Source organism: Platichthys flesus, chromosome 15, assembly GCF_949316205.1.
Source record: "Platichthys flesus chromosome 15, fPlaFle2.1, whole genome shotgun sequence".
Classification (NCBI taxonomy): Eukaryota; Metazoa; Chordata; class Actinopteri; order Pleuronectiformes; family Pleuronectidae; genus Platichthys; species Platichthys flesus.
Genome location: NC_084959.1, coordinates 13,294,543 through 13,320,902, shown reverse-complemented (window position 1 = coordinate 13,320,902; position 26,360 = coordinate 13,294,543). Strand labels below are relative to the sequence as shown.

General features: G+C 42.8%; 1 protein-coding gene across 7 annotated transcripts in view; it reads left to right on the top strand.

Annotated features, from left to right (window-relative positions):
* The window catches only part of sipa1 (signal-induced proliferation-associated 1), a 31,627-nt gene extending 12,917 nt beyond the window's left edge, over nt 1-18,710 (top strand). For 2 of the 7 annotated variants that reach the window (XM_062406149.1, XM_062406150.1), the window contains exons 2-16: nt 2,755-4,356; nt 4,699-4,823; nt 4,929-5,117; nt 6,360-6,534; nt 6,857-6,960; nt 7,958-8,115; nt 8,484-9,090; nt 9,177-9,451; nt 10,097-10,537; nt 11,736-11,862; nt 11,984-12,116; nt 13,366-13,464; nt 14,155-14,227; nt 15,395-15,473; nt 16,848-18,710. In XM_062406149.1, coding sequence (XP_062262133.1) covers nt 3,246-4,356; nt 4,699-4,823; nt 4,929-5,117; nt 6,360-6,534; nt 6,857-6,960; nt 7,958-8,115; nt 8,484-9,090; nt 9,177-9,451; nt 10,097-10,537; nt 11,736-11,862; nt 11,984-12,116; nt 13,366-13,464; nt 14,155-14,227; nt 15,395-15,473; nt 16,848-16,991 — 3,840 coding nt within the window. In that variant the 5' untranslated portion in view covers nt 2,755-3,245 and the 3' untranslated portion in view covers nt 16,992-18,710. Of the gene's footprint in view, nt 1-1,844; nt 2,105-2,754; nt 4,357-4,698; nt 4,824-4,928; nt 5,118-6,359; nt 6,535-6,856; nt 6,961-7,957; nt 8,116-8,483; nt 9,091-9,176; nt 9,452-10,096; nt 10,538-11,735; nt 11,863-11,983; nt 12,117-13,365; nt 13,465-14,154; nt 14,228-15,394; nt 16,628-16,747 lie in introns of those variants that run through there. The other 5 variants (XM_062406151.1, XM_062406155.1, XM_062406154.1 and 2 more) reach the window with 5 other exon arrangements.
* Nucleotides 18,711-26,360: the final 7,650 nt, after the last annotated feature.

The window sequence follows — 26,360 nt, the reverse complement described above, 5'->3', positions numbered from 1 at the left end:
GCCAATGACTCACGTTGAGCTCTTAGCGAAGCCACGCTGCGATTTGCCTCCACACAGGAAGTAAATATTTTCTATCGATACATTTACATGTGTGTGCGCCCAGGGCCCTCGATACAGCATCCGGTATGAAAGATGAAATGTGGATGAACCTGAACTTGTTCCGTTGATCATCACTATCTTGTTTTAAACAGTTCAATCACGACAGGATAATTTTTTCTGCCTCAGGAGTAAACACAGAGGTCACCGACACAGATATCATCCGTCTCGGGCTCATTTTGCAAAAAACAAGACCTCTTCTCCTCCTGAGTGAGGAAACCAGGGTGGTTATAAAACACTGGTGGACTGGACACCTCCTCCAGAGAGGGTGGCACTGGAGCAGTTACTATGGAAACAACGACTGCTTCACGGGTCGGGGTCTGAAGAAGCTCAGGAACATGTGATCGGTACAAAGGCAGTGATTGAGAAGTGTCCAAGCTCCACCCTCGCTGTGTTGGTGGACAGCAGGAGTGCTTCTCTCCGACCCTGGGAGTTCCGTTTGCTGTTGGAACAACATGAAGGCGATCTGTGATTTTTAATTAAAAGAAGAAAAAAAACCAGGCATCCGCACCCCCGCTCGGAGACAGCGGAGAAAATTGATTGCTCGCACTTGTTGGAAGGCTTTGTGAAACATGCAGATGATGCTGCGCCTCCCGATTTGCCGATAAGCATCGACACACACCAGCTGAACTTCTGCAGCATCCCTGTGTCATTTGAAGCGCATGTGACATGATCAAGATTAACAGTCACTCAGGCACAAAAGCAGGTTATTACGTCCAATGTTCCACATATTGATCAGTCATACATGACCCCACAGTCACCTCATAGCAAGAAGGTTCCTGGTTCAAATCCCAACCCAGCCACGGCCCTTCTGTGCAGAGTTTGAGGTTTTCTCCCGTTGTCCCAAAACGTGCACATTGGGTTTTGGTTAATTGGGGTCAGACCTGTCCAAGGAGAACCCCGCCTCTCGCTCAATGTCAGCTGGGATTGGCTCCAGCCCAGTGCGAACCTTGAAAGATAAGCAGTATAGATAATGGATTGATAGATGGAGGGGTTATACACTTTCTCCACCAGACTTATATTCCATGCATTGCATTACAGGTTTCATGGCCTCAATATCACAGGGATTAAACATTTAAAGATTTTGTGAGTTTCTTTTAGTCTGCTAACGTTCCTAAAATATTATATCCCAGCTCAAATGTGAGCTCAAGGACGACCAGTGTGGCTTCCATGAGAAGAATCAAATGAATGTCCAATAAATGATCTCATTTTCATCTTCTATTGAGATTTGAAATGTTGTGTGACAGTGACCTTGACATTTAAAAAAAAAGTTAGGGCTTCAGGTAAATTATGATAGCTATTTCATATATTTTTTAGAGCTCTACACTGCTGTTACAGACTGAAAAGAGCAAATAGACCATGGGAAACATTAACATGTAATGTAATGTTGCAAAGCCCGGTACATGTCCTTTTTCTCTTCTTAAAGAGCAGATATAATTCAATACCAAGAACCTTTAAGATAAACTGATTAAATCTTCATCCAGTGCCACTTCCTGGAAACAGAGAGCAGCCTCGCGTGCCAGCGAATGTCTTCTATGATAGAAGTGCATGTTTAAACCTTGGCACGCATGATCTCCTTACACCATCAAAACTGCTGATAAATATCCACTGATTGTGCACGGCTTAGAAAATTGCCGTGTTCTCTCACTGTGATGAAACAGACAGTGTGAGAGCAGGGGAGGAAGGAAAACAAACAGTTCTGGTGACTTCCTCACTTGCCTCTGTAGCATTTTTTAACGGTATGTGTGTGTGTGTATGTGAAAGGCTTTCCTGGTAGCAGCTCTGCACAACTGCACCTGCTCTTCGAGGCTGCAAACGCGAGCGAGCAGATGCGTGTTAAAAAAAGAAAAGACGCTATAGACAGGAAGAAGCCTCTCGTAGCTTTTTGAAGCAACAAAAAGGTTCCAGCTCGAGCGGGCTGGCGTCAGTTCGGTCAGGGACGGGGCACCAGGGACAGATGATGACAGGAACTGGTTGATCTGTGCCTGACATGCAATCCACTTTACTGGTAAGTTAGAATGAAAACTTGTTCTGCGACTTAAAAAAAAAAAAGGAAAAAGGGGAAGCACACAGCTTCTTCATCCAAATCTCTTGGCTCTTTTCATTGACTCTGTGAAAAATGAAAAGAAGTCTTAACAACTGCTAGAAGACCTCATACCGATAGTTATCGCTCATGTCTGTGTGTTGTTACACCATAACATCATGGAACTACTACACTGTGTTTGTGTGAGTGAGGCTGAGAGATAGTGTACGCTTATTTCTCTCTCGTATGTTGGCACACTGTCAGTAAGCCAGGAAGCCCCCCTCCCCTGTGGTAACACTGTCCATTGTGAGCATGTGCAGGGTGGACGCGGGGAGCTTTAAGTCTGGAACTATTTAGGGAAACTTTGGAGCGGAAAGTGTGTAACGGAAAGAATAATAAATGAAATAAAACAGAGGCACAGGGCACTACTCAACAACAAAACACATGGTGGACCGGCTCGCCGCTTTACTGCTGGAATTCAACACTTGTTTTCAAAGCCAGTGTTTTCTGTGTACTCACTGACAAGCTGCTATTGGGCGGAATATAAAGCTGTTGATTAAGATAACCGCGATTTGGGGGAGTGTCAAGAAAGACTGACACGTTTCACAACTCTTTTTTTTTTTCTTTCTATGCAGGTGGGCAGGGGACGAAACCAAAAGGGAAGCTGCGGGCACTGAAGAGTGCAGGCGAACGGATGCCATGTTACAGGGGCTGATACACAAAGAGCCTCTTCTGCACGGAGAACAGAGAGTTTGGCTTCAGTGATGATCCCTACATCCTCACGCCACAGGAAGGAGCACCCCGCGTCCGGATTCACAGCAAAACACACATCTGCACAACTGGACGGAACCTTGCAACGAGACACAGCCGAGAATTGCCTTCAGTCGTTTGCGTTTAAGCCCATTTTGACTTTAAAGTTCGGCACCTCGCTCAGACGTCTATGAGAGCCCAGTGGGTCGAGACGTTTCAGCCATCTGAAGTGCTGTGAATGAGGACTGTTGATTTCCCTCAGAGGGGGTTTCATCTTCGTTAACACCAGCACCATAGAGACCAGGACAGTAAAAGTAACTGGGAGAGCAGAAGGCTCTGGGCCAAATTGGAGGGACGGCCTGGTTTCCCTGGCACCATGCAGTCAGATGACCTCTTCATCCGCAAGTTTCGCCGCCAGAATGTCCGGCCGCCGATTGCCTCCGTCAGCTTTGACCCCAAACGGGAAGAGGGTGTAGTGGAGTGGCCGCCCAGGAGGGACGGCGACGGGGTGGACGGCGACAGCCTCACTCCGAGCCGCGTGGGCCTGACTCTGAGGTCAGTGGGCCGGGGCCACATCATGCAGAGAAGTAACAGCGATGTAACCCTGGGGGACCTGGACTCCTCTGGTAAAGCAGGGGGGAAAGCAACACGGGCGGTTGGTGAGAAGGTGGGTGTGGGGGCTCAGGGCGACTCAGGGATGCTAATACATAGAGAATACGGCAGCCTGTCCTCACTGGAGAGACAGATTCAAATCCAGGAGTTGAGCACAGAGGACCAGGGGCCCCTGAGTCCAAATGCCCTCAGGTTCAAAGACCCTTTCCTGCTTTTAGGCCTGCAGGGCAACCCTCCGGAGCCTGATGGCTTCTTTCGGGGTCTTTCTGTTTTGACAGGGGACTCCCCAAAACCTGCCAAGCCACCAAAGCCTGAGGGTCTGGGTAAGAAGTCCAAACCTGTGCCCCTGCAGATCCCTCAGCCCGGCCCTAATGACAACATCGGGGGCGGGGCCTGGGTGAGGAACTTTGCCCACTACGATGTCCAGAGCATCTTGTTCGACCTCACCGAGGCGGCCACCAACAGAGACAGCATTGGGCGGAAAAAGAACATCACCTCAGGGGCTTCGGCCGCCTCCCAGCTGCGGCCCCTCACCCAGGCCACCCCCTCCTCCCCGGCACAGGGCGCGGGAGGCAACGGGGGGAATCCAGAAGACCCCGAGCAGTCGCTGCTGGACGAAGGGGATGGCAATGATAACGAGCTGCTGCTCAGCTGCCCCCACTTTCGCAACGAGACGGGGGGAGAGGAGCAGGTGGGTCTGGGTCGATCCCAGGACCGGCGGGGACTCTGGTTAAGCCTGCGGACCCCCAACGATGCCGTGTCGGTTCTGGAGGAGCCCAGAGAGAGTCACATCCAGCAGCAGGGCAAGAGCAACTACTTCATCGGGCATGCAGATCTGGGAGCCCATTACTATCGCAAATATTTCTACATGAAAGGTACGTGTTGATTCTGCTGATTCTGTTTACCTGAGTTAATTAAGGGAATAATATTCTACAATGTGGTCCTATTCATCTTTATCAAGGTATAAACAATTTCTTAATGTCAGATTTATTTCCTTCCCTTGTAAAAGTTTATATTTTTCATCAGCTAGTTCTCAGTTTAAAATTTGGTCAAAATATCCAAAACTCTTTGCATGGTCTTACTTTGTTTTAAAAACTCCAATACATTTCACACAGTCCCATCTTGTATTTCTTTTTAACCCCAACACTGTCCCAGTTGCTGCACTTCCATTATCAATCTTCACACTTGTAATTGATGCGACTCCACTTTCATCACAGAACACCAGAATTTCTTCGGCATGGACGACCGCCTCGGCCCGGTGGCCATCAGTTTCCGTCGAGAGGAGAAGGAGGGATCCAGTGGAGCTCAGTACAATTACAGGATCATCTTTCGCACCACGGAGGTACGGCTGTGCTTTTCTCGCCTCGGAGCTTCCTTCAGGTTCAGTGTGTGTAAAATGGATTTTTTGACGGGATGTGATGAATGTGATGAATGTGAATTCCCTCAGATGAAGACGCTGCGAGGTTCCATCCTGGAGGAGTCTGTGCCGTCTGCTGCTCGTCACACGACCCCCCGGGGCCTGTCTCCCAAGAGGCTGCTGGAGTTCATCATGCCCGAGCTGAACCTGCACTGCCTCCGCTTGGCCTCAAACTCGCCCAAGGTCAGGGACACGCTGCTGAAGCTGGACGAACAGGGGGTGAGTAAGGACACGCCTGTGGATTCTGGAGACTTTCTGCATGCACGGACATCTTATGGTGTTATTTTGTTTGAATGTCACACCTTAGAATCCAGAGTAAAGCATCCAAAGCAAGTACAGTTTTTTTTATAGTCAACATCTCTCCTCCACTATCCTCTGTGATCGATCACCGTGCTTCAGTGAGAAAGTGATGTCATCGGATCCGTGTATTCTTACTCTCTGGGCTCTATAGTTTCCTCCTGTTCACTCAGCATGTAGGACTACACCTAATGATTTTGTCTGATGTTACCTACTGATGTGCAGTAATCTGGAGCTTCAGCAACTCTACAACCTTTGGTCTACTACAGGAAGGATTGATGCTTTGTTGTTTTCTAGGATAAAGTTATATATTATGAGAATTAAATCGGAATTTAATGAGAAAATCTAACTACTGCTAGAATAAAGTCGTAATCTAACAGAAACTATTTTATAAAAGTGTAAGAATAAAATTCAAAACGTTCTTAAACAAAAAAGCAGCAATGTGAACCCTTGCTTGCAGGAGTTCCACTCCAACTGGATCCCAAACTTCGATTACCACGTCTTTGAATATCACTCAGAAGAAACCAACGATTACCTCACACTCGACCGATACCAAACATGTCTTCATCCACAAAAAAGACAACTTCCTCCTAGTCTGTTTGGTCTTGGGAATAGACAGTTTCTTACACAATCTTTTCAAAGTCCAGACACTTGCTGATGAGTCAAAAGATATTTTGTTATTTTTGAAACCTAAAGATTAACTTCTCCAATGCCATCTCTTTTAACATACAGTTGTTTCTCAGAGAAAACATAAAGTGCTGCATTCTTTCACATGAATAGAGGCTTTATTTTGATGATTTTATTGCTGAGGCTGCTGAGCAATTAAACTCACCCACGACAGACAGAAACAAGCGGATGCTTTGAGATGAACTAGTTTAGAGAAGCAATGAACAAGACAGACAAAATAAAGTGTCTCTCTAATTGAAGCATTGAGCCGCCTGAATCCTGATGTAAAAGCTCAAGGTCGTTGATAGGGTCAGTAATATAATGTGTGCTGCACAGCCGGGTTTCATTTCAGCACATAAATGAACCTTTTGAGCTGCAACATAAGCTATTGAATGACGAGCATCCCTCAATATATGTAAAGTCTTGGTAGTTGGAATGAAAAGAAGGAGAAGATGGTATAAATATGCATATTTGACTCTTCTCTGTCTCTGGTTACAGCTGAACTTCCAGAGAAAGGTCGGGGTGATGTACTGTCGGGCGGGCCAGAGCTCAGAGGAAGACATGTACAACAATGAGAGCTCCGGGCCGGCGTTTGAGGAGTTCCTGGATCTGCTCGGAGAGCGGGTGCGGCTGAAGAGCTGGGAGAAATACAGAGCGCAGCTGGATATAAAGAGTGAGCTGAAAACACGCGCCACCCCCCCGGATCTATTGGCTGCATCTCACCTTGTCGCAGGGCCATTATGCGAAGGGCATCAGTGCGCTATTGAAAGCCTAAGATAACTCCTATCTGGCCACATGTAATCTGAGTAATGCCTGCAAATAAGCACGGCGACTGCTGATTATCTCCATGCTGCTGTCCCCTCCCTGAGCTGCAGCGAACGGCAGACGAGGCAGATCTCACCCTGACGGCGACACTTTGTTTTCATCCGCAGATGTTGACTGATTTTCCTTAATCTCTCCCTCTTTGTCTCTTTGCGTTTGTGTGTCTTGTACAGGCGACTCGACTGGAACACACTCCCTTTACACGCGCTACCAGGACTACGAGATTATGTTCCATGTGTCCACTATGTTGCCCTACACAGCCAACAACACACAACAGGTAAAATAAACCTCTAATGGAACGGAAGCATCAGGGTTCCTCGTCCTGAGCTTTGTGTTTCTCCCAAACCAAGTTCTACTCTTGGGAGGCCACGGTTCTCAGATGCTTCACCTCTGTTCTTTAAATCAGCAGAAGTGCGGGTTCAAGCTTCATTGACGATCTTTGTTCACAGTGTCATGCTTTAGTCAAAGCTTTAGGAAAAAAGCTTGTGCTCTGCAACAAGCATGACATAAAAATCCTGCCCCCCAGTGTTCTCTCCCACTATGAAGGGATTCACTGTGCGGACTCCCTATTCAGCTGACTGTCACTTCTCCATGTGCCCCCTATCCAAAGACCTGCCATTGTGATGCAGCTTAAAAGTTTATATCAAAATGAACTTGGGGATTAGACAGTTTTCATCTAATGATATAATCATTCGGATTTTACATTTTGATTCAAGTTATAAAATGTTTCTAAATGTATCGTCATCTTGACCAAATCCACCCCTTGAAGTTACAATATTAACTTTAATTAATTGACTCCAACCATATTTTTGTGTACAAGTTAACTTGTTTTTTATTTATATTATTTATATTATATGGTTTATTTGGACTTATTTCTCCTCCCAGATTCTATATAATGATAAAATATATATATAAAATAATACATTCAACCACAATTACAACCTACCATTAAGTATTGCACAGTTACAATATCAACATTGTATCCTACAATTATATCGCATAGAAAACAGACAAATACAAAAAGTTGAATCAAAAATAGAAGGGTCTGAATGGTGAAACAGTAATCACAATGATAATCATATTAATGATAACAATCAGGTATTTTTTCAATAATAACACAATTCTGCTGTTTACCATAACCTTTTATTTTGTCGATTATTAAGTCTTGCAAGCTGTTCCAGTGAGTTAAGGCTTGTTCTCCTCTTAATTGTATTTTACTGTGACTTTGGCCTTTCTGTTTGGTAAGATTCTGTGTCTTGGTTTTGTCTCGTCAGCTGCTGAGGAAGCGACACATCGGAAACGACATTGTGACGATCGTTTTCCAGGAGCCAGGCGCTATGCCCTTCACTCCGAAGTCCATCCGCTCCCATTTCCAACATGTCTTCATCATTGTTCAGGTTCATGAGCCCTGCACGGAGAACACCTACTACAGGTAGGATTCTGCAAAATGCCATTATTGATACACAGGCCTATCAATCAAATACATTTTTAGCTCCCATTTTATTGATTTTTTAAGGGAATGAATTCGTCGGACACATCGCATGTGTGTTCATAGGCAGTGGTGAAGTAAAATGAGTTATGGAAAGATCTGAACTCCCAGGAAAGACAAAAAAATATATAATCTAATCTATCTACATAGGAGTAGCAGTGCACCTCAGGGGGGGAAACAAAAACAGCAGATTCATTGCAAATGTTTTTTATTTAGGAGACATTATCTAGCACAAAGGACACTTAGATTGACTGTTTCCAGAGAACCCTTCTCTCACTCTGTCATTCCTCTTTTTCTCTTCTCCATCTCAGGGTGGCTGTGACACGCTCGAAAGACATCCCATTATTTGGCCCGTTGTTCCCCAGGGGCGCCCGATTCCCTCGCTCAGCTGCCTTCAGAGACTTTCTCCTGGCAAAGGCAGTGAACGCTGAAAACGGCGCAGAGAAATCCGAGAAGTTCCGCTCCATGGCCACGCGCACGCGGCAGGAATACCTGAAGGACCTGGCGGAAAACTATGTGACCACGACACCCATCGACTCCTCCACCAAGTTCCCCCTGCTCTCCCTGGGTGGCAAGCGCAAGGACAAGCTGAAGGGAGCCAAAGGTGCCGAGTTGCACAGTGCCGGGGCGCTGGTGTGGGCCGTGATGGTCTACAGCAGAGATGAGGGGGAGGTGGGAGAGCTCAAGCTCCCCTGTCTGCTGGGGGTGTCGGCCGAGTCGGTGGTGCTCATCGAGAGGTGCACACGCAAGGTGGTGTTTAACTGCTCCTGCAGAGATGTCATTGGCTGGAAAGCCGTGACAGAGACTAAGGAAGGCGGCCCTTGCTTGGATATATTCTATGAGCGTGGGGAGTCAGTGTCCATCAGTGTGATGGAGAGCCAGGTGGAGGACATACGTGAGGTGGTGCAGAGGCTAGAGGTGGGTGATTGTGGCCTGATGGGAAATTATACAGTGAGTTGTTTATTGTGTTTCTGAATCATCCATACTTTTCTGCACGTCTGCAGCTGGTTACGAGGGGCTGTGAGGCGCTGGAGGTCACCCCTCTGCGAGACGGGGTCGGTCAGCCGGGCTTCCTGATGAACGAGGAGGGCTTTGTGACCGAGCTGCAGCGGTTCTGCTACGCAGAGAGCGGAGGCCTGCAGCTGTGGGCTCGAGTGGTGCGGCTGTGCGGACACTCGCTGGTTCACCTGAGCCCGGAGGAGAGGACGAGGCTGCTGCGCACGGCGCACAAGATCCACATCACTGTCATACCGCCGGACGAGAACGGCAAGCCTCGCAGGTGGGTGAGGCAGCAGATAGGAGGAGAGGGGGGGAGGGTGAACGCTAACAAGGGCACGCACGGGTCAACAGAAACTGGGTGAGAGGGGCCTTGTGGGAATAGAGCTGTGGAAAGTGAAGAGTGGTCCCAGTGAGGGGTGGCGCAGAGGTTGACAACAATTAAATGGGACAAATCAGTTGAGAACAACAACAGAGGTGCCACTCAGGGGTCACAGTTCACTGTGCTGTTGTTGGCAGTCGGCAGTCAGTGTCAAATCAGCTGGCTAACAACCAATGAATCCCTCTAACGACGTTTAATCACACTGGCACAGGCTGTCCCACTGTTACCAGCACGCTCTCCTTTCAGCTGTCACACAGATGGAATGTCAAAATAATGTAAATAAAACCAATATTTAATAAACTTAAAAAGAAGAAACATTTGAAAGCTTAATTTATAGTTCAGGCCTGAAATTCTTATTCTGTGGAAAACAAAGGCGTCATCATTGTGAATTCAAAGCAGTATATAAAAAAGCTTCGACATTTTATCTTTCTTTTTGACTTCTTAAATAATGTATGACCATGAAATGAGGAGCTGGACAGAAAAAACAGAGGTGTCACAGTTTTTTTTTTTTTCTCACTGAGTATGTTGTTGTTTTATGTCGTGCAGAAGTTTCTCTGAGTTGTACCAGAAAGCCATCAAGGATGCAGAGTGCAAGCCTGGTGAGGATCAGTCGGGAGAGGCTTGGGTGCTGGACGAGAGGGAAGACGAGGAGGAGGAGGAGGAGGAGGAGGAGGAGGCGGTGGAGGCGGAGGAGGAGGCGAAGGAGGACGACCTCAAGGCGGATGGGGTCAACGAGACAGACGCAATGGAGGTGCAGGTGGATGCCGAGGAGGCGGAGGAGGCCAAAGAGGTCATAGAGATGCTGTGTGATGAAGGGCAGAGCGAGGGAAATCGCGACTCGTTCCTCACGCCGCCCAGCCTGCCCTTGTTACGGGCCACGTCGCTGCAGGACCCACCGGCCAATCAGAGGCAGGAGGGCAGTGCCTCGCAGCTCCCGCGCAGCTTCTCTTTGGAGAGGCAGCCCTCCTTCAGGGACACCTGTGATGGGTGAGTGTTAAAGCTGATTAGTTCAATCAGTCATAACCTCAGTCATGTGAGAGCTCCAAGGTGTTTTAGAGAGCAAGAGGGTTTCACGCTATAAAAACAACAGGACATTTGCTTTGATCCATGCAACAACCGATCTAGACACAACTGCAGATGAGTCGACTATGACCTCATCCAACATGGCTGAAATCCTCCAACTGAAGCTGATTCATCCCAATCAAATCTCAGAGTCACCGCGTAAGTTCTGAGTCACAGAGAAAGGACTCCGTCACTAGACCTTAATGCGGTGGTATTTAAATTATGATTCATAATAAACTTTCATTTTAGTAAAGATTTCACTTTTTTAAATGTACTCTCCTTGAGCATAGATTTTTTTATTCTTCAAAGATAAAAAAAAAGAAGAAAGATCTTTTTTTGGGGGCAATAGTGACTGAAAACAAGAATAATAAATGGACTCCAATTATTTACACAGAGCTTTTCTAGTTTTATCGCTCACACAAAGTGTCACATTACAAGACATATTGACCCATTCATTCATACAGTGCTTCTATATGCAGCACTTGTACTCTCACACACCATCTATACACTTCAGTATCTTGCCAAAGGACACTTCAGAATGCCGAATTGAGGAGGCGGGGGTCGAACCACTGACCTTCTGGTTTTTAGTAGACAATCCTCTCTAACTCCTGCTCACAGGAAAGCACATTTGTTTCCCTTTGTTTGCATAATATCTGCACTCGGGGAAATAAAATATAACTTTTCTCTAATTTTGCTATGGTCACAAGAGTGCAATAAACCTGTGTAATAACAGCACCACATATACATTATGTTCCTGCCTGTGAAACACTGATTGGTTTCACTCCAACAAGTCACATCAGCTTAAAGAGAACATTGTGCATAAAGGGAATATTCATGAGGCTAATATCAAACTTAGCTGCTCACTTAAATGAATTTGACTTTTCATCAAAGTAGAACTGAGTCATCTGACTGGGCTGCATCAGATATGATATTTTTGAAAGATCCTTTTCTGAGTGCAAGATAAACAAATGTCAATCAAGCCGGAATCTGGAGATTACTTTTCCAAGTGCTCCTGTTTCTGTTCTGACCTCTGGATTGGATTCAAATATAAATCTCACAAGCTATCAGCCACAGATTCATTGTGTGTTTGACCACAACTCTCCCTTTCCTCCTTGGCGGGCAGGCACGTGTACGACAACGTGGAGCTCAAGCCGGAATGCCACATCTACGAAAACCTCGGCGAGCTGAGAGACGACACGCCTGATCTGATCTTGGCCGTCAAGTCCAAAGTTCCCCTGGAGGACGAACAGGTGACAGACTAAGACCGACATGACATCTGAGCGGTTTCTACCCCCCCCCCCCCCCCCAACATGCCAGTTCCTCGCTGACAGTGTCGTTTCCCCTTTATCTCTGTCTCCATCTTGTCTTCAGTTCATGGGGCCTGAGTTTGGCGACGACAGGGCATCGGCGAGCGACTCCTCTCTCTCATCTTCCCGGTTGTCGTGTGTAGACCGAGCCGAACGAAATTCACGAGCCCTGAGTCTTCATAACTCCATCACCAAGAGTGAGTACCTCCCTCTGCCTAGAGATTATTGAATGACCATCAAGTTTCATTTGGGCAGTGCTGATTTGCATGTTCTCCCCGTGACTGTGTGGGGTTTCTCCGAGTACTCCTTCTTCCTGCTACAGTCTAGGATCAGTAATAACTCTACATATTTATTGTGTGGTATTCTTAAACATAAGGAATATTAGCAGCATGAGATGAGAAATAAACTATTAATCTGATCCTGGGTTCAGAACAATGCTCCGTGCTACTTGAACGATGCCAAAATGGAACAAACACGCACGTTTCAGCCTCAGATTCCTTTTCTCCCAGATTTCCTCCTGCCTTAAATCCCTCTCCTCATTGTCCTCCCTCCTCATCCCCACTGCATCCTCCCTTTGTCCCTCCTCTTTCATCCCCGCTGCCCCCTCGATCGCTAATCTAATATCACCCCTGCTCCGCTGCCACCCCCTGCCAGGGCTGGGATAAAAGGGAGACAGATGGGTAGTGTGTGTGTGTGTGTGCGTGTGTGTGTGTGTGTGTGTGTGGGGGGGGGGGGGGGGTAGTTTTTAGGCAGCCCCAAATCTAGGAACCCCTCTTCCGCCATCTGCTCTGCCTCTGTAGAGACTATGGGACTCATCATTTAACAGCCATAAGAGCACACTCATCATCTCACACTCATCCTCTCTTCAGATCCTTTTAGATTTTTGTGGGGGAGGACTCTGAGGCCTCTGATTGTTTCACATTACGTTCTTTCACAGGAGGCCGGCAGGTTATTTTTATAACTGAATAATAAGATTCAAGGACTTAATAGATCTTAAAAAAGAACAATTGTAGATCCTTGCATATATATTATGTTGTTTTGTTTTTATTAAATTTGCATCTGATAATTTACCAAAGCACGCTGATACTAAGTCACATTATAAGCTAAATTTCTTATAATGTGACTTTTATCTTAATTTTTTTTCATTTTGTTCCTGCAGTAAATTGCATGTTAACTTATGTCTAACAACTTACAACCTTAGTAAACTGCTTCCATAGAAACCTGCAAGTGCATTACATTTAAATCGTTGCATTTCCTCCTTGTCCCTGAATTGTCATTTAACACAGCAGCACCCCCAGGTGGTGACTCCTTGTTACTGACGAACCAAAGTGAATCTGTGCTCTGTCACTGACTAATATGTCCCTGTTCTCCTGAATGAATGCAGCTACAGTTGACTCCTTCACTTCACCGAGTTATGATCCATAAACCACGGCCTCTTTCTCTCAGTTCTCTCAGAGACGACAGATTCAACGGAGGAGGAGTGGCAGTCCATCGCTAACCTGGCCACAGCCTGCCGCAGCATCCTGGAGGCTTTGTCACGAGACGGTGAGGATTACCATACTGTTTACATACAGATATAAAATAATACAGCAACATTTCTATATGGTCAACACAGTCACAACATCCAGAGAAACCTGGATTAAACTGACTGATACCTTGTGTTTATCTCATCCTTTCAAAATCAAACATTTCTAGTTAGACAGATTCGAACATTTGCCCCAACGTTATTGTTGAAGTCTCATACCTGTTTCAACATTAAATGAAAACATGAACATGAAAATAATGGTTTCCCCAGTTTGGGATGAATAAAATTAACAAGTGTGAGTCAGGCCTTAGTAAAACTGAGTTGAATTTGTTTGTCTAGTTAACAGGGGTCATGTGCAACAATGTTGTACAATACAACAAAAGTACATCACACACAAACAGTCTCCATGTTATAAAACAGTTCCAGAGGTCAATGTTTCAAATGTCTTGTTTGTTTTGAGCCATATTTTCAGTGTTATTCTAAAAGTACTGAGGTTTGTGCATCCCCTGATATGGGTGGGAATCGTGAATTATCACTCAACGACAGTGACTGACCTCGGGAAAGCTCTCATGGCTGCAGCCCGGTTCTAAAATTATCCTAACGTCAGAGAGAAAGTGAACATCTTTTACAGTTCCCTTTACTTTTGAGTGTTTAATGCTCTGCTATTTTGAGTGGCAATAATGTAAATAACATTCTTGTTAAAATCACAGACCGCAAAGCCGGAGACCCGTCAGACGCAGGAGCCGACCAGACCGATGGCAAGCGGAGAGACTCAAAGGACAGGTGGGTTGCTGCACAGTACAGTCAGGGTGAGACAGTTCTAATGTCTCTGTCTTTAGTCTCTCTGTTTGCTTTACCTGAATCCCTGCACATGTCTCTCAGCTCGATCCGTGCTCTTCTCCTTTATTCTCTCTCTTTTTCTTATTCAGACTTTATTGGCTTCAATCAATCCTCTCCCCTGCAGAGAGAGCTCTGATTCAGACACTCACTCACGCACGCACTCGGATGCACTTACGTGTCTGACTCACCCACGTTGTCATCTTTCTGTAGAACTCCCACCCCAGTCCATTCTATTCTTCTTTTATTCTTTTCCCAGCTACTTCATTTCCTCTTTCATGCTGTTTCTGAACACGTTAAGTCCACAGCAGTGTTATCCTAAAGCATGATGAAGCAGATGCTTATAAAGAACATAGAACTGTACACGCCATATACTGCACCCTCTTCTCACCCTGACTTTGCAAATTGCATTAACTATTATCAATTGTTGCCTAAAATCTTAAATTTAAGTTTTCTTATTTTCAGTTAAAACTAATTGAGTAATATATGTAAAGTTAAAATAAAAGCAAACAGAGGGAAACTGACAGTTTCTTTCAGGGAAACTCTGTCGTCAAAAATCTCTTTAAATACTGAGATAACAAAAAGCACATTTAAAAATACACCACTTGGCCCAAATCATTTAACAACAACGCTGTGTTCTTTCCTTTAAAAGCATTATTATCATGATTCTCACATCACCAGGAGAGGGCCGGCGCTTTGCTCTGGAGGGTCTAATCATGGTGTGTAACTGCAATCAGACGAAATGCATCATGGGAGGACTATACTCAGGATAGGTCTGATTGGCGGCCGTAGCAGTAATTGTAATTGGATCTCGGAGTATTACAGGTTACGTTAATGGCAGTGGAGACCATTAGGGCATGGGAGTTACTCGAATGCCGATCAGGCAACTCAAAAAGTTCACTCTGTACTAGATAAAAGTTAGATTTGATTATTTATATAACAAAAAATAAAGAAATAATCTTTCTATAAAATACAGCGGGTACCAGTGAGGACATCCGTCTGTCAAACAAAACCATGTCGACACCTTGGTTTCTATTTATACATTTTCCAATTACAAACCTCAAAGTGCTGCGATTGCTTTTGACGAAGTGTCACTGCGTCTCTTTGTTGCAGTGACTCTCCAGGCCACCTAGAGGAGAAGGTGTCCCAGCTGGAGGCCATGCTGAAGAAGCTGCAGGATGACCTGCAAAAGGTGCTTTGACTTTCATGACAGCTTTTCTCTCTAACTATACATTTCCAGCGAGCTGCACGGGAACAGTCAGCAGGTAGGAACGAGGATATAAGTGGATCAGCTCCTGTTACTGGAGTGAGAGGAATTGGAGTTTCCGATCAGCACTTTCTTTTTTACGTGTACAAATCGTCTAATTCATACAACTATTTTCAGTCACAGCTGATACACGCACAAACAACAGACACTCAAAAGTTTTCTTTTTTGAACTCAGACATAATACCTAAAACTTTTTTTAAATAACAAGCTATTATATTTCTGCATAAACTAAACCTAAATCTCAATATTCCTGTAAAACAATACTGGACATGACAAAGTCCACTGAACCACAGCTCATGGTCTTCTTCAGTGGATGACGCTGCTCAGTCAATGACAGACGAATGGACATTGTGTTGTGAATTTCTTTCAATACTGTGTATGTCTCTGTATGTATGAGTATTTTTCATCCTAATCACACGGATACTTTTCTATTTTCAAGTCCTTTGATAAGAGCTGAAACCTATTTTCCTTTTTGATGAATATAATGTATCTTTGTCAAATCAATGATTTAGTCTATAAAGACGGATTCATGAGCTTAGTGACAATAACAATTCAGATCTCTTTCTGTTAAATTATGATCTCTGCTTATTCTGTTGTCCTCTTCAATGTGCTGGTTTGCTGCTTTTCTCTGTCTGATATAATTATAAACTGAATATCATCAGTTAATAGAGCAGATTTGAAGACATCCCCTTCTAAGACTTTGCTTAGACATTTGTATTCCCTATTCCTAGTTGCATCCCTGTAACAATTGTAAGTGTTAAGTTACGCAGTTACACGACAGAGTATTCTGGCCATGTTGAAGAAAACATTTCCTGGGATTTTGAGAATAAGGTCATAATATTACCATAATAAAAAAAAAAAAAGCAAATAATACCAAAAATACCTAAAAGTGGTGCTGATGTGCCAAAATATTAAGACTTATGTTATTTGTGAGACTTATACGAAAGAAAATGTCATGTTTCTTCTCGTAAAAATAGGACTTTATTCTCAGAATCTCAGAATGTCTTCTCCCCAACACTGATTTTATTGAATGCTGTAAACAGTGAAAATATCATATAAATGATCCTTTCAGTGATTTATTTACTGTTTCTGTGCTCTTTAGATTGTGAGTGTCTTCCTCCTCACTGCAGTGTGATGTGCCTCTCGACACTTGTTTGTGTTGTTTTATTTCAAGCTCTGTGTTTATGTGTGCCCACTAGTTGCCTTAACGCCACCCGCTGTACCTGTCGCTCCCCTCCCGTTCCTGCCACAGCGATCTGAGCGACGGCTTTTGTTTTGTTGTGTGCCGATGTCTTTCAGGAGAAGGAGGACAAGGCGGTGCTGCAGGCCGAGGTGCAGAGCCTCAGGCAGAACAATCAGCGGCTGCAGGAGGAGTCGCAGAGCACGGTGGCCCGCCTCATCAAAGTCACCGAGTTGCTGTGCAACGTCAACAAGCCCTGCTAGCTCGGCCGCCGCCGCCGCCGCGCACAAACACATGAGCTGATCAGCAGACAGATGCAAATCGAACAATGTCCCTGTGCGCTCAGTGCACTTGATTTGTTCATGCATATCTGCAAAGGCAAACACACACACCGGTCCTCTTCAGTCTGTGTATTGGCACAGTCTCTGTCCTGAAACCTGCCTGTCGGTGAGGGAGTATGCAAATCAACATACAAAAGAAAAAATAAGACATTTTTAGGATCCCATGACCCTCATAGACTGACCAATGAGCAGCTCTCGCGCTGCTGTGTTGGCGTGCAATGCTGGAGTGCTTCTCTTGGTGTGTATAAGACAGTGCGTGTATGAATGTGTGTGTGTGTGTGTGTGCGTGTGTGTGTTTTTGTGTGTCCGTCTTTATGTGTGCATCTCTTACTGTACTTTGCTTCAAATACTTGACAAGCTGGGCTGAATAGCACTTGCATTAAAAGTGGCAATTAAGACTGACTGAGAGACACTGTATAGCATGTTTAGTGGTGTCTTATCTGAAATTACCAAAAGGGAACATATATATATGTGTATATATACATATATATGTATATGTATATATGTATGTATGTATGTATGTATATATATATATATATATATATATATTTATATATATATCACCAATAATATATGTGAACAGTAGTATTGCTCTCCTCCCTCTGCCAGACATGTAGATGCAGTGTGTTTCTGCCTGGCTCTGCCTGTGTGGAAAGCCTCGTATAGAAACACAAAAAGAGAAAAAAAGGGAGCATGACCTCGGCGAGGCTGTAGGCAGCCTTTCACTCCAAAAGATGTAATGATGCCAACTGATGTAAGGTCAGTTTCGGAAGGACCCACCACTCCTGCCCTCTCCACCTCTCAGTAGTACTGTATTAAAAAGTTTTTAAGGCGAACCTCATAAAAAACATAAATGAAAGGGATGTAAACTGGAAAACATATACCTGGGCATGTTTTTATCCCACGTGGAAGTGTGTATGAAAACAGTGTTGAAGGAATAACGTAAAAAGGTCGATACCTCTCCCGAAGACACAGGCAGGAACTAGCTGCTTCAGATTCCTTCCGCTAACGCCTGTAGCCATCCTCTAACCTCACTATTGTAGCAGCCATACTGTAGAAGATCTCCTGCTGGCCTGAACCACAACATGCCAAACGGCAGCTTTTCTTTTCAACTCGCAAAAATAGCTTTACATGTCTGGACAAAAACACCTTGGACTAATAGTGGAATACAGAATATTGTATTGAAATATGTTTTTAGTGTTCGGCGGACGTTCTACAGTGACTATTTTTGGGGTTAATAGTGAAGTATGGCTTATGAGAGGCATAGCGGTGAGGACAGTGGGTGAAGTCTTACAACCTGATGTGTGTTTGTGTGTATTTCTGTGTCATTCTTGCACTTTTTCTTTTCTTTTTAAAAAAATTGTGAAATCAGCACTGGACAGGGCCCTCACTGTATTTTAATTAGCCTGCCCTGGTTATGTATTGTTCAACATAAAAAAGGTGGATAAGATCCCCCTCCCTCCCCCCCGACGCCACCTTACCTCACCCTTTTGTTTTTTTTCATGGCTGACGGCGCCGTTCTATGACATGTGTTCAGAGGAGCTGGACTGCTTCTCCTCAGTGCCAACGAAAAATCCCAGGCAGCTCTCCTGAAACACTCCCAAACAGAACTGGCTCAACCACAGACATACCCCCCCCCCCCCCCCCCCCCCCCCCCCCCCACGATCACGAACTCTGAACTCCGACGGGAAAAAAGGATGCCAAACTTTCGCCAGTCACTCGGACTCTCTTCTTTCTTGTACAAACTTCCTCTTGTAATTTTATTTTAGAGTCACTGTGAATACCTGGTACCAGCATATTAAGACACAGTATATACAGATTAAATTATGAATCTAAAAACTTTATCGGTATGTGAAGATACTGTATGTACAGCCGAACTGTTCCGTGTTATTTAGTGCATCGGGTTGTGTACGTCCTCCCTGTGCAGGGTGATCATGCAGACGAGGGTTGTCTCATCCGTCTCATCTCCTGTACACACGCTGAAGCCTCCTGTCCGGACAGGGAGACGAGTTGAGAGGTGTGAGAAGACCTGTTTTACTGTGTCTTGTATAGTTATTTAGATTGTAGGAGGTTGGTCTAGCATGAGAATGTGCCAAGCAACTTCCAAGCTCCCCCTCTGTACGTGTGTATGTATAAAAAAAAAAATGTAACTTATTAATCATGCAAATGTGGATTTTCTTGTTGCTGTTGAAACTGGAGGGGGGAAAAAAAATAATGTGAAAAAGGGGGCTTGGTCATCAATTTTAGTTTTATTTTGTAGAAAGCCAACAAGCGTGATATGACACGACAAAATACCATCTGCAACTCCGGCTATGGTTCCCCTTGACGTTCTATTATTGAGCTATTTCAGCTACAGCTCGTATAATAAGGTCTTAAAACCCCATGAGGTACGCCTTAATGAGTGAAACTCTTATTTCAGAATGGCTGGTCAGAACTGGTCGTATAATATGTGAAGGCTTATTTCTCTGACTTTGTGCCTACCTGAAAATGTAATGTATGTTAATCCATCGTAGAGATCTCCTCTCTTTGTCTTTGGTTGCAATTGCCCAGTTCTTCATTTGTTTTCGTGACCGATGAAGGATTTTCTCAGAGACTGTCTCAACATCTGGTCTTTCATCCGCAGTGCGAGGAAAAGGGATGGGGTGACACGTGATCTGAAAGAACAGATGATGATGATAATAATAATAATAATGGTAATAGATGTGTGTTGTTGAGCGTCATTGAAGGTTTACAGCTCCATGAGTACCACAGATTGTTAAAAGAGCCGAACAAATATATAATTTTTAAAAGTGAATTAAAAGGAAAAAGGTGCTTTAAAAATGATGATGGGTGAAACCGAGTCGAATTGAGATGAATGTGTTGAATGGCGTATGCAGGCGGGTTATTATGAGGTATTTTGAATTATTTAAAAAAGAAAGAAAAGAAATCGCTAAATGTGGCTGAATGACCTAAAAGGGACAAAAGTAGAAAAAAATACACACAAAAGCTTCTTTTTTTCCATTCAGGTTCAAGACAAAAAAAAAACTCCATTAGAGAGAGAGAGAGAGAAAAAAAAATAATCCACAAGTCCACAAACAAGATCTTGAGAGTTTTAATTGGTGAAATTGGTTTTGGAGGGAAGAGAACCCCATTAACTTACATGACACTCAACCTACACAAAGTGTGAACACCACTCGCACTCCACTTCTCTGTTTACCTTTCATTCAGGTATCAAAGTTATTATATTTGGAGAACTGAAATCCTGAGCAGGAATAGAATATGCAAAAGGAAAAAGTTCGGACATCATCTGACTTCTAAGAACCTTCCATCTCTTTACCACTTCATAACAATCAAGTAGTCAGAGATATTATATTGATAGTAATATATATCTCAGTCTGGACCAAACTGATGAGTTCAGAATCAGCCCTTTAATCTTATTTACATCTTCAACAACTTTAAGATCACAATCAACTGTTTATCAGTATCAAATTCATAAAACTCCCAAAATGCTTGAAGATCACCACAAGAGTCCCATCAGCAGCTGACATGCAGTGCCTGAAAGATAAAAATAAATCCAGCCTGCGTCGTCTCCTAAACACGTGTAGAGATTTACAGGGAGATAACACCGATTTAAAGCAGCTTGAAATCCTGATTGTGTGCACATTCCCGTCTCCCTGAATTGATGCAACATGAGGTAAGACAAATACACTTTCCGAAGCTCGGTCCATGATCATAATACAGCACGACAACATGATACAAACATTTCCCAGGACTCTGTCCACTGGAAGACTTTCCTAAACACTAGCTGGAGAAAAACACTTTATCTTCCCTGCCCTGACACCAGCAGGGGAGCTGATGACAACAATGCGCCGGCCTATGTCTTTATTTGGGGTTGGAGCACAGGACGTCTTCACTAGGGGCTATGTGTCACACACAGCTCAAGGGGCTTAACGCCAGTTTGACTCATCCGTTTTCAGTAAATACAGAGGCCGTGTGTGTGTGTGTGTGTGTGTGTGTGTGTGTGTGTTTAGACTCAAGGTAGTTGCATTTGAAATGCCCACTGTTGTTCCATACACACAACTTGCAGATGAGGCCTATAATATTAGTTTGTCTGCAACATGGCTGCAACTTGACTACCTGTCAAAAATGGGACCTCACAACATTTTAGTTTAGTTAGTTAGAATTCGTTGGTTTGATCGATGTTGTGCATCCACAGATACAAACAGCAGATAAATGTTTTATCCGAGAGGGCCCCTGATGTGTAGATATACCCAAACAGCTCATTTTATCAGGCACAGCATGGGTTTAAATTAAGGATTTCCATTTTTTGGAAACTGATAGCTTGGTTTTTTGGAACAAAATCAATATTGTCATAATGTTAAATTAAAAATTAAATTTTTTTTTATAAATCTGAACTTATATAATAATTTAAAAGACAAGACCTCCTTGAGTTCTGCATTGCAGTGTTGTTGTCCTGCTGTGCAACAACCCATGACATGTTTCTGGTTTGTTTACAATCCAGCCTGTTAATAAGTGATGCCTCCACCTCATATAACAATTACTGTGGCTGATAAATGAATCCTGTCATAAACCCTCATGTCATAAACCCTGCATTCAAAGACATTCAAATATACAAAACTCCAGGGTGCTGCAGCTATGTATGAGGCTCCTTTGACCTTTATTACTTGATTTAAAGTATGCCTATCCTATTTTTAGCTGTAATTTTTAACAGCAGACATTATCCAGGCCACTTCAACTTACGTACATTCTTTTTTACGCAAAAGGGGGTTTGTGTACTTTTGCTCTTTCTGGGGAACTGGCAGGATAGACTATTAGCAGCATCGAGGAGCTGTTCCTTAACCTTAAGCCTGTTTCTGGAAGATCTCTGTGTGACATGAAGCCTTTGTTTCCTAACACAGGCAGCATGGCAGGTCCCCGTTTGAATATTTTTGAATTTTGTCTTGTATGAGACAATTAGAAGAATATATAGCAGAGAGAGAGAGAGAGAGAAGATTTAAAGAATCAATTATGGCTTTATTTTGTCAATACGAGGATTAATCTAAAGGTCTGTATGTCATTGATTTACGTTGTTTCTAATGCAATCAAGCCATTTTTGTCACCGACTCATTTATTTTCGTTAATGATAATAATAATGTCATATTTAGTTTGTAGTCAGGATGGACATTTCCTGCAAGTGGGCCCAACAGAATATAATTAGAAGTAATCTATAAACCCAACAAGCAAAGTTTCATGCACAACTAGAATCATCCCATTGTCATAAACCATAGGTACAAAAACAGCATTGCTGATTGTAGCAGTGAATTGGACTATTCATCATACTTTATTATACAATGTGTATGGTGACTTAATCACCATCTTGTACCAATGTAGACAGTATACACTCCATCCTGGTATGATGTTACCATGACCAGTTGTTCCACTATTTTTTATATGGAGACAGTGTTAAATTAGACTCCGGCAACAGTCGACTTAGAGTGCACTAAATTTCACACATTCATAGATATCAGTTCCCTTTAAATTCCAGATTTTTTTGAAGAAGAAAGTTATTCTCTGGAAAATCAATGAAAATGTTCAAAAAGCCTCACTAAGTAGAAAAAGAAGTAGAAAAAGAATCCCTGGAATTGCCCCCTGATCCAGATCCAGACCATCATTTAATTGTTCTTCTCTGACCCAGTGGAAATCCGTCCAGTTGTTTTTGTGTAATCTTGCTTCCAAACAATCATACAAATCAACCAACAAACAAACAGACAGGGGTGATAACGTGAGTGGGACAGTCGAGAGAATCAGTGGAGTCTCTCCCTCTAAGTATATATAGTCTCCATAATAAAAAAGCACTATTTCTGCTCCTCTGACTGACTCCTTGACTCCTGCACACTCCTGATGAATTTACCATAGTCATTAAAGCTAGAGTGCATGTTGGTGTCTTTCCCAGACTGCTGAACACTCTAACACCTGCCCACACATCTCAAAACATATCTTAGTAACCTTGAATATATGTAAATTATTAGCCATTAGGACTTTGTACAGTTGTGTGTATAATGTATATTGTAACTAAGACATCTATTGCACTCACACCTTCATGGACATTTATGTATTTTAGAAGCTTTATGTTTCTAATGTTTACTTCGTAGTTTAATCCCATGCTCTTGAATAAACCATTGGACTTTAAATCATTTACAGGTATTTTAAGTCGTGAGAGGTTTTTTTCATTGTACCTTTTTTAATGCAAGAATTAGTGCATTTAAGCAACAAGTTGAACAAGTAAACACAGATAGAGAGTGATGTATTCACTGTTCATTTTATTGATCATTTTAATAGATCGTTTTTTGATCAGTTTTTCTCTATGTCTAGTAAGGTTCAGTGCTGTCAGTGGTGTGAAAGGCACCTGTAAATAAATATATTATTATTATTATTTATTAGGGCCCGAGCACTGACAATCACTGACAGACAGTGAGGCCATAGTGAAATTGTAAGGATTTAAAAAAATTTTCAGGCCACTGAATTGGCTTTTTGTAATTATACATTTTGTTTGTTTTTAATTTAGTTTAAAAAACATTTTTTATTTACCTCCTGTACAGAAGCGGACCGCGCATCTCCTGCGCAGAACTGCGGTCAAGCCAGCTAACACAGAAATTCAACTGCACGCATATACTGACATTTATGTTATACGCATGAAAAGCGTATTTTTCAAAATAAACTGTTGACATGGAGCATGTACAAAATGCATAATTGAAAATAAATGGATTGCATTATATTCACAAGTATATATCGTCTCACGTGTCATTTTTATGAATAGCATTTTGACTGTATCAATTTAGAGATTTTACAAATAAAAGTCACACATTTTTAGCCTCAAGTAGCTAATTTCTGGATATTTCAAGGTACTATAAAACACTTAGCTAAATAAGTTGAGAGAGACTGATATGCCTGTGTTCAGGACGTCTCTGACTACCTAAATACTGAATATCAAACATATTTACTGGATATATTTGGAGATTTTTCAAAGTAAAGTCCAACATTTCACTGTGGAAGAGATAATTTAAGGATACTTCAAAATACTTTAAAAACACTTTGCTCAATAAGTTCAGAGAGAGACTGATATGCCTGTGTTCAGGACCTCTCTGACTACCTATGTACTGAATATCAAACATATTTCCTTTCTAGATGAAGAGATTTTTCAAAGTAAAGTCCAACATTCTACTGTGGAAAAGATCATTTGAGGATATTTCAAAGTACTCTAAAAACACTTTGCTCAATAAGTTCAGAGAGCGACTGATATGCCTGTATTCAGGACCTCTCTGACTATCTACATACTGAAGATCAAACATTTTTACTGTATATATTAAGAGATTTTTCAAGGAAATGTCCAACATTTCACTGTGGAATAGATAATTCCAGAATACTTCAAAGTACTGTAAAAACACTTTGCTCAATAAGTTCAGTGAGAGACTGATATGCCTGTGTTCAGGACATCTGTGACTACCTACATACTGATTATCAAACATATTTACTGTATAGATTAAGAGGTTTTTCAAAGTAAATTCCAACATTTTCACTGTGGAATAGATCATTTCAGGATACTTCAAATTACTTTAAAAACACTTTGCTCAATAAGTTAAGAGAGAGACTGATATACCTGTGTTCAGGACCTCTCTGACTATCTACATACTGAAGATCAGATTAAGATTAAGAGATTTTACAAAGTAAAGTCCAACATGTGTTTAATCAAATCAGTTCATTTCAGGATATATACTTCAAAGTACTTTAAAACACTTTGAATATTTGATCTTCAGTTTGTAGGTAGTCAGAGAGAGGTCCTGTTTACAGTTGATCGGATGAAATCCCTATGACAAGTATGTTAAAGTAAAAATGCGGAATATGGCCAAAATGGGCACTAAATCCAAAATGGCGGGCTTCCTGTTGCGTTTTTCATAATGCTCCTTGAGGCTTTTTTGTATGAACAGTCACCTTTGTTTCCGATTTTGGTGAAGATCGGTTATGTGGAAACCTAGGGGCTGCGTTTCAGGTGGCGCTGTTGAGCCATTTTGCCAAGCCCTTTTCCAAATACTCTAGAATACGTCAATTTACACCAATTTCTAATTTACGGCAAACTTAAAAATATTTTTGAGCACGTTGAAGCCCTGAAAAAGCCCATTCACTACGCTCAGAATAATCCTTACAATTTCAATAGGGCCTCCCACCGTTCGGTGCTCGGGCCCCAACAAGTTAACATAAATAGAAATGATCTTTTCAAAATATTCAAATTAGGCAATGCTTCATTTGGTAGCACAATGTGTTTTTGATTTTAAGGTAACGATACACACAAGATATTGTGGTGAGTGACTTTTGCTTTTTTCTCTGCATCCAACAGCCGGTACATTGAGGGTCTTTAAGAGCAGGGTGACTGTGGAGCTGGAGGCAGAGCAGGTCATCCGCTAATCACAGGGTTGGCAGTCAGACTGCCAGCTGTGAACACAACAGCTGTATTTATTTATAGTATATATATATATATATATATGTGTGTGTCTCCATGCGTCGCCCAGGTGTATTTTGCAGAGGAAACGAGGAGCTGTCACTCAATATCAGACGAGCTCAGCTGCAGAAGTGGAACTTACAGGTTTAAAAATCATCTGCTCCTGAAAGTGGCCTGATTTCAGTGCCTGTACGAGAACAGGCTCCATCCACATGTTTCAGAGAGCAGCGTCATCATGCAGCACTCTGGGAGCAGACCGGTGATGTTACTGGTGTTTATTCATCTGCATCATTCTCTTGTTCTGTTTACCCATTGTTGTACAACACAACCGTCAGTATTCGGTGAATGCAGTTGCACTGTGAGTGATGTTGTTTGAGCATCTCTGACCTGATGACTCACAATGTTGAATCACTTAGTAACCATCTCCCTGCTGAGTGGTTTCATGTTGTACTTGTGTTGGCTGACTATCTACTATCAATTTTATGTTTTTCGATTGAAAGCAGATCTTGCAGTCGCTCTTGCCCCTATTGCTCCGTTCAGCCCAATGCTAAATGAATGTAAAATATGAAGCAGCTTTTATAATAACTTTCGCGTTATCTGGTCAATATGATTGTTTGCAGGTCCCGAACTGGTGAACTTAATACATAAACTCACATCTGATTCTGTTTGTCAAATTATAAGTGTTTTGTTTGTTTAATGAAAAGACATGACTGACACTTTTAATTGTAATGGAGTACACATGGGACAATTTCCAAATAATAATCATTGATGTGTGGCTTTGCACAAACAGAAAACAAGGAAAGGTTTAAATGTGCACC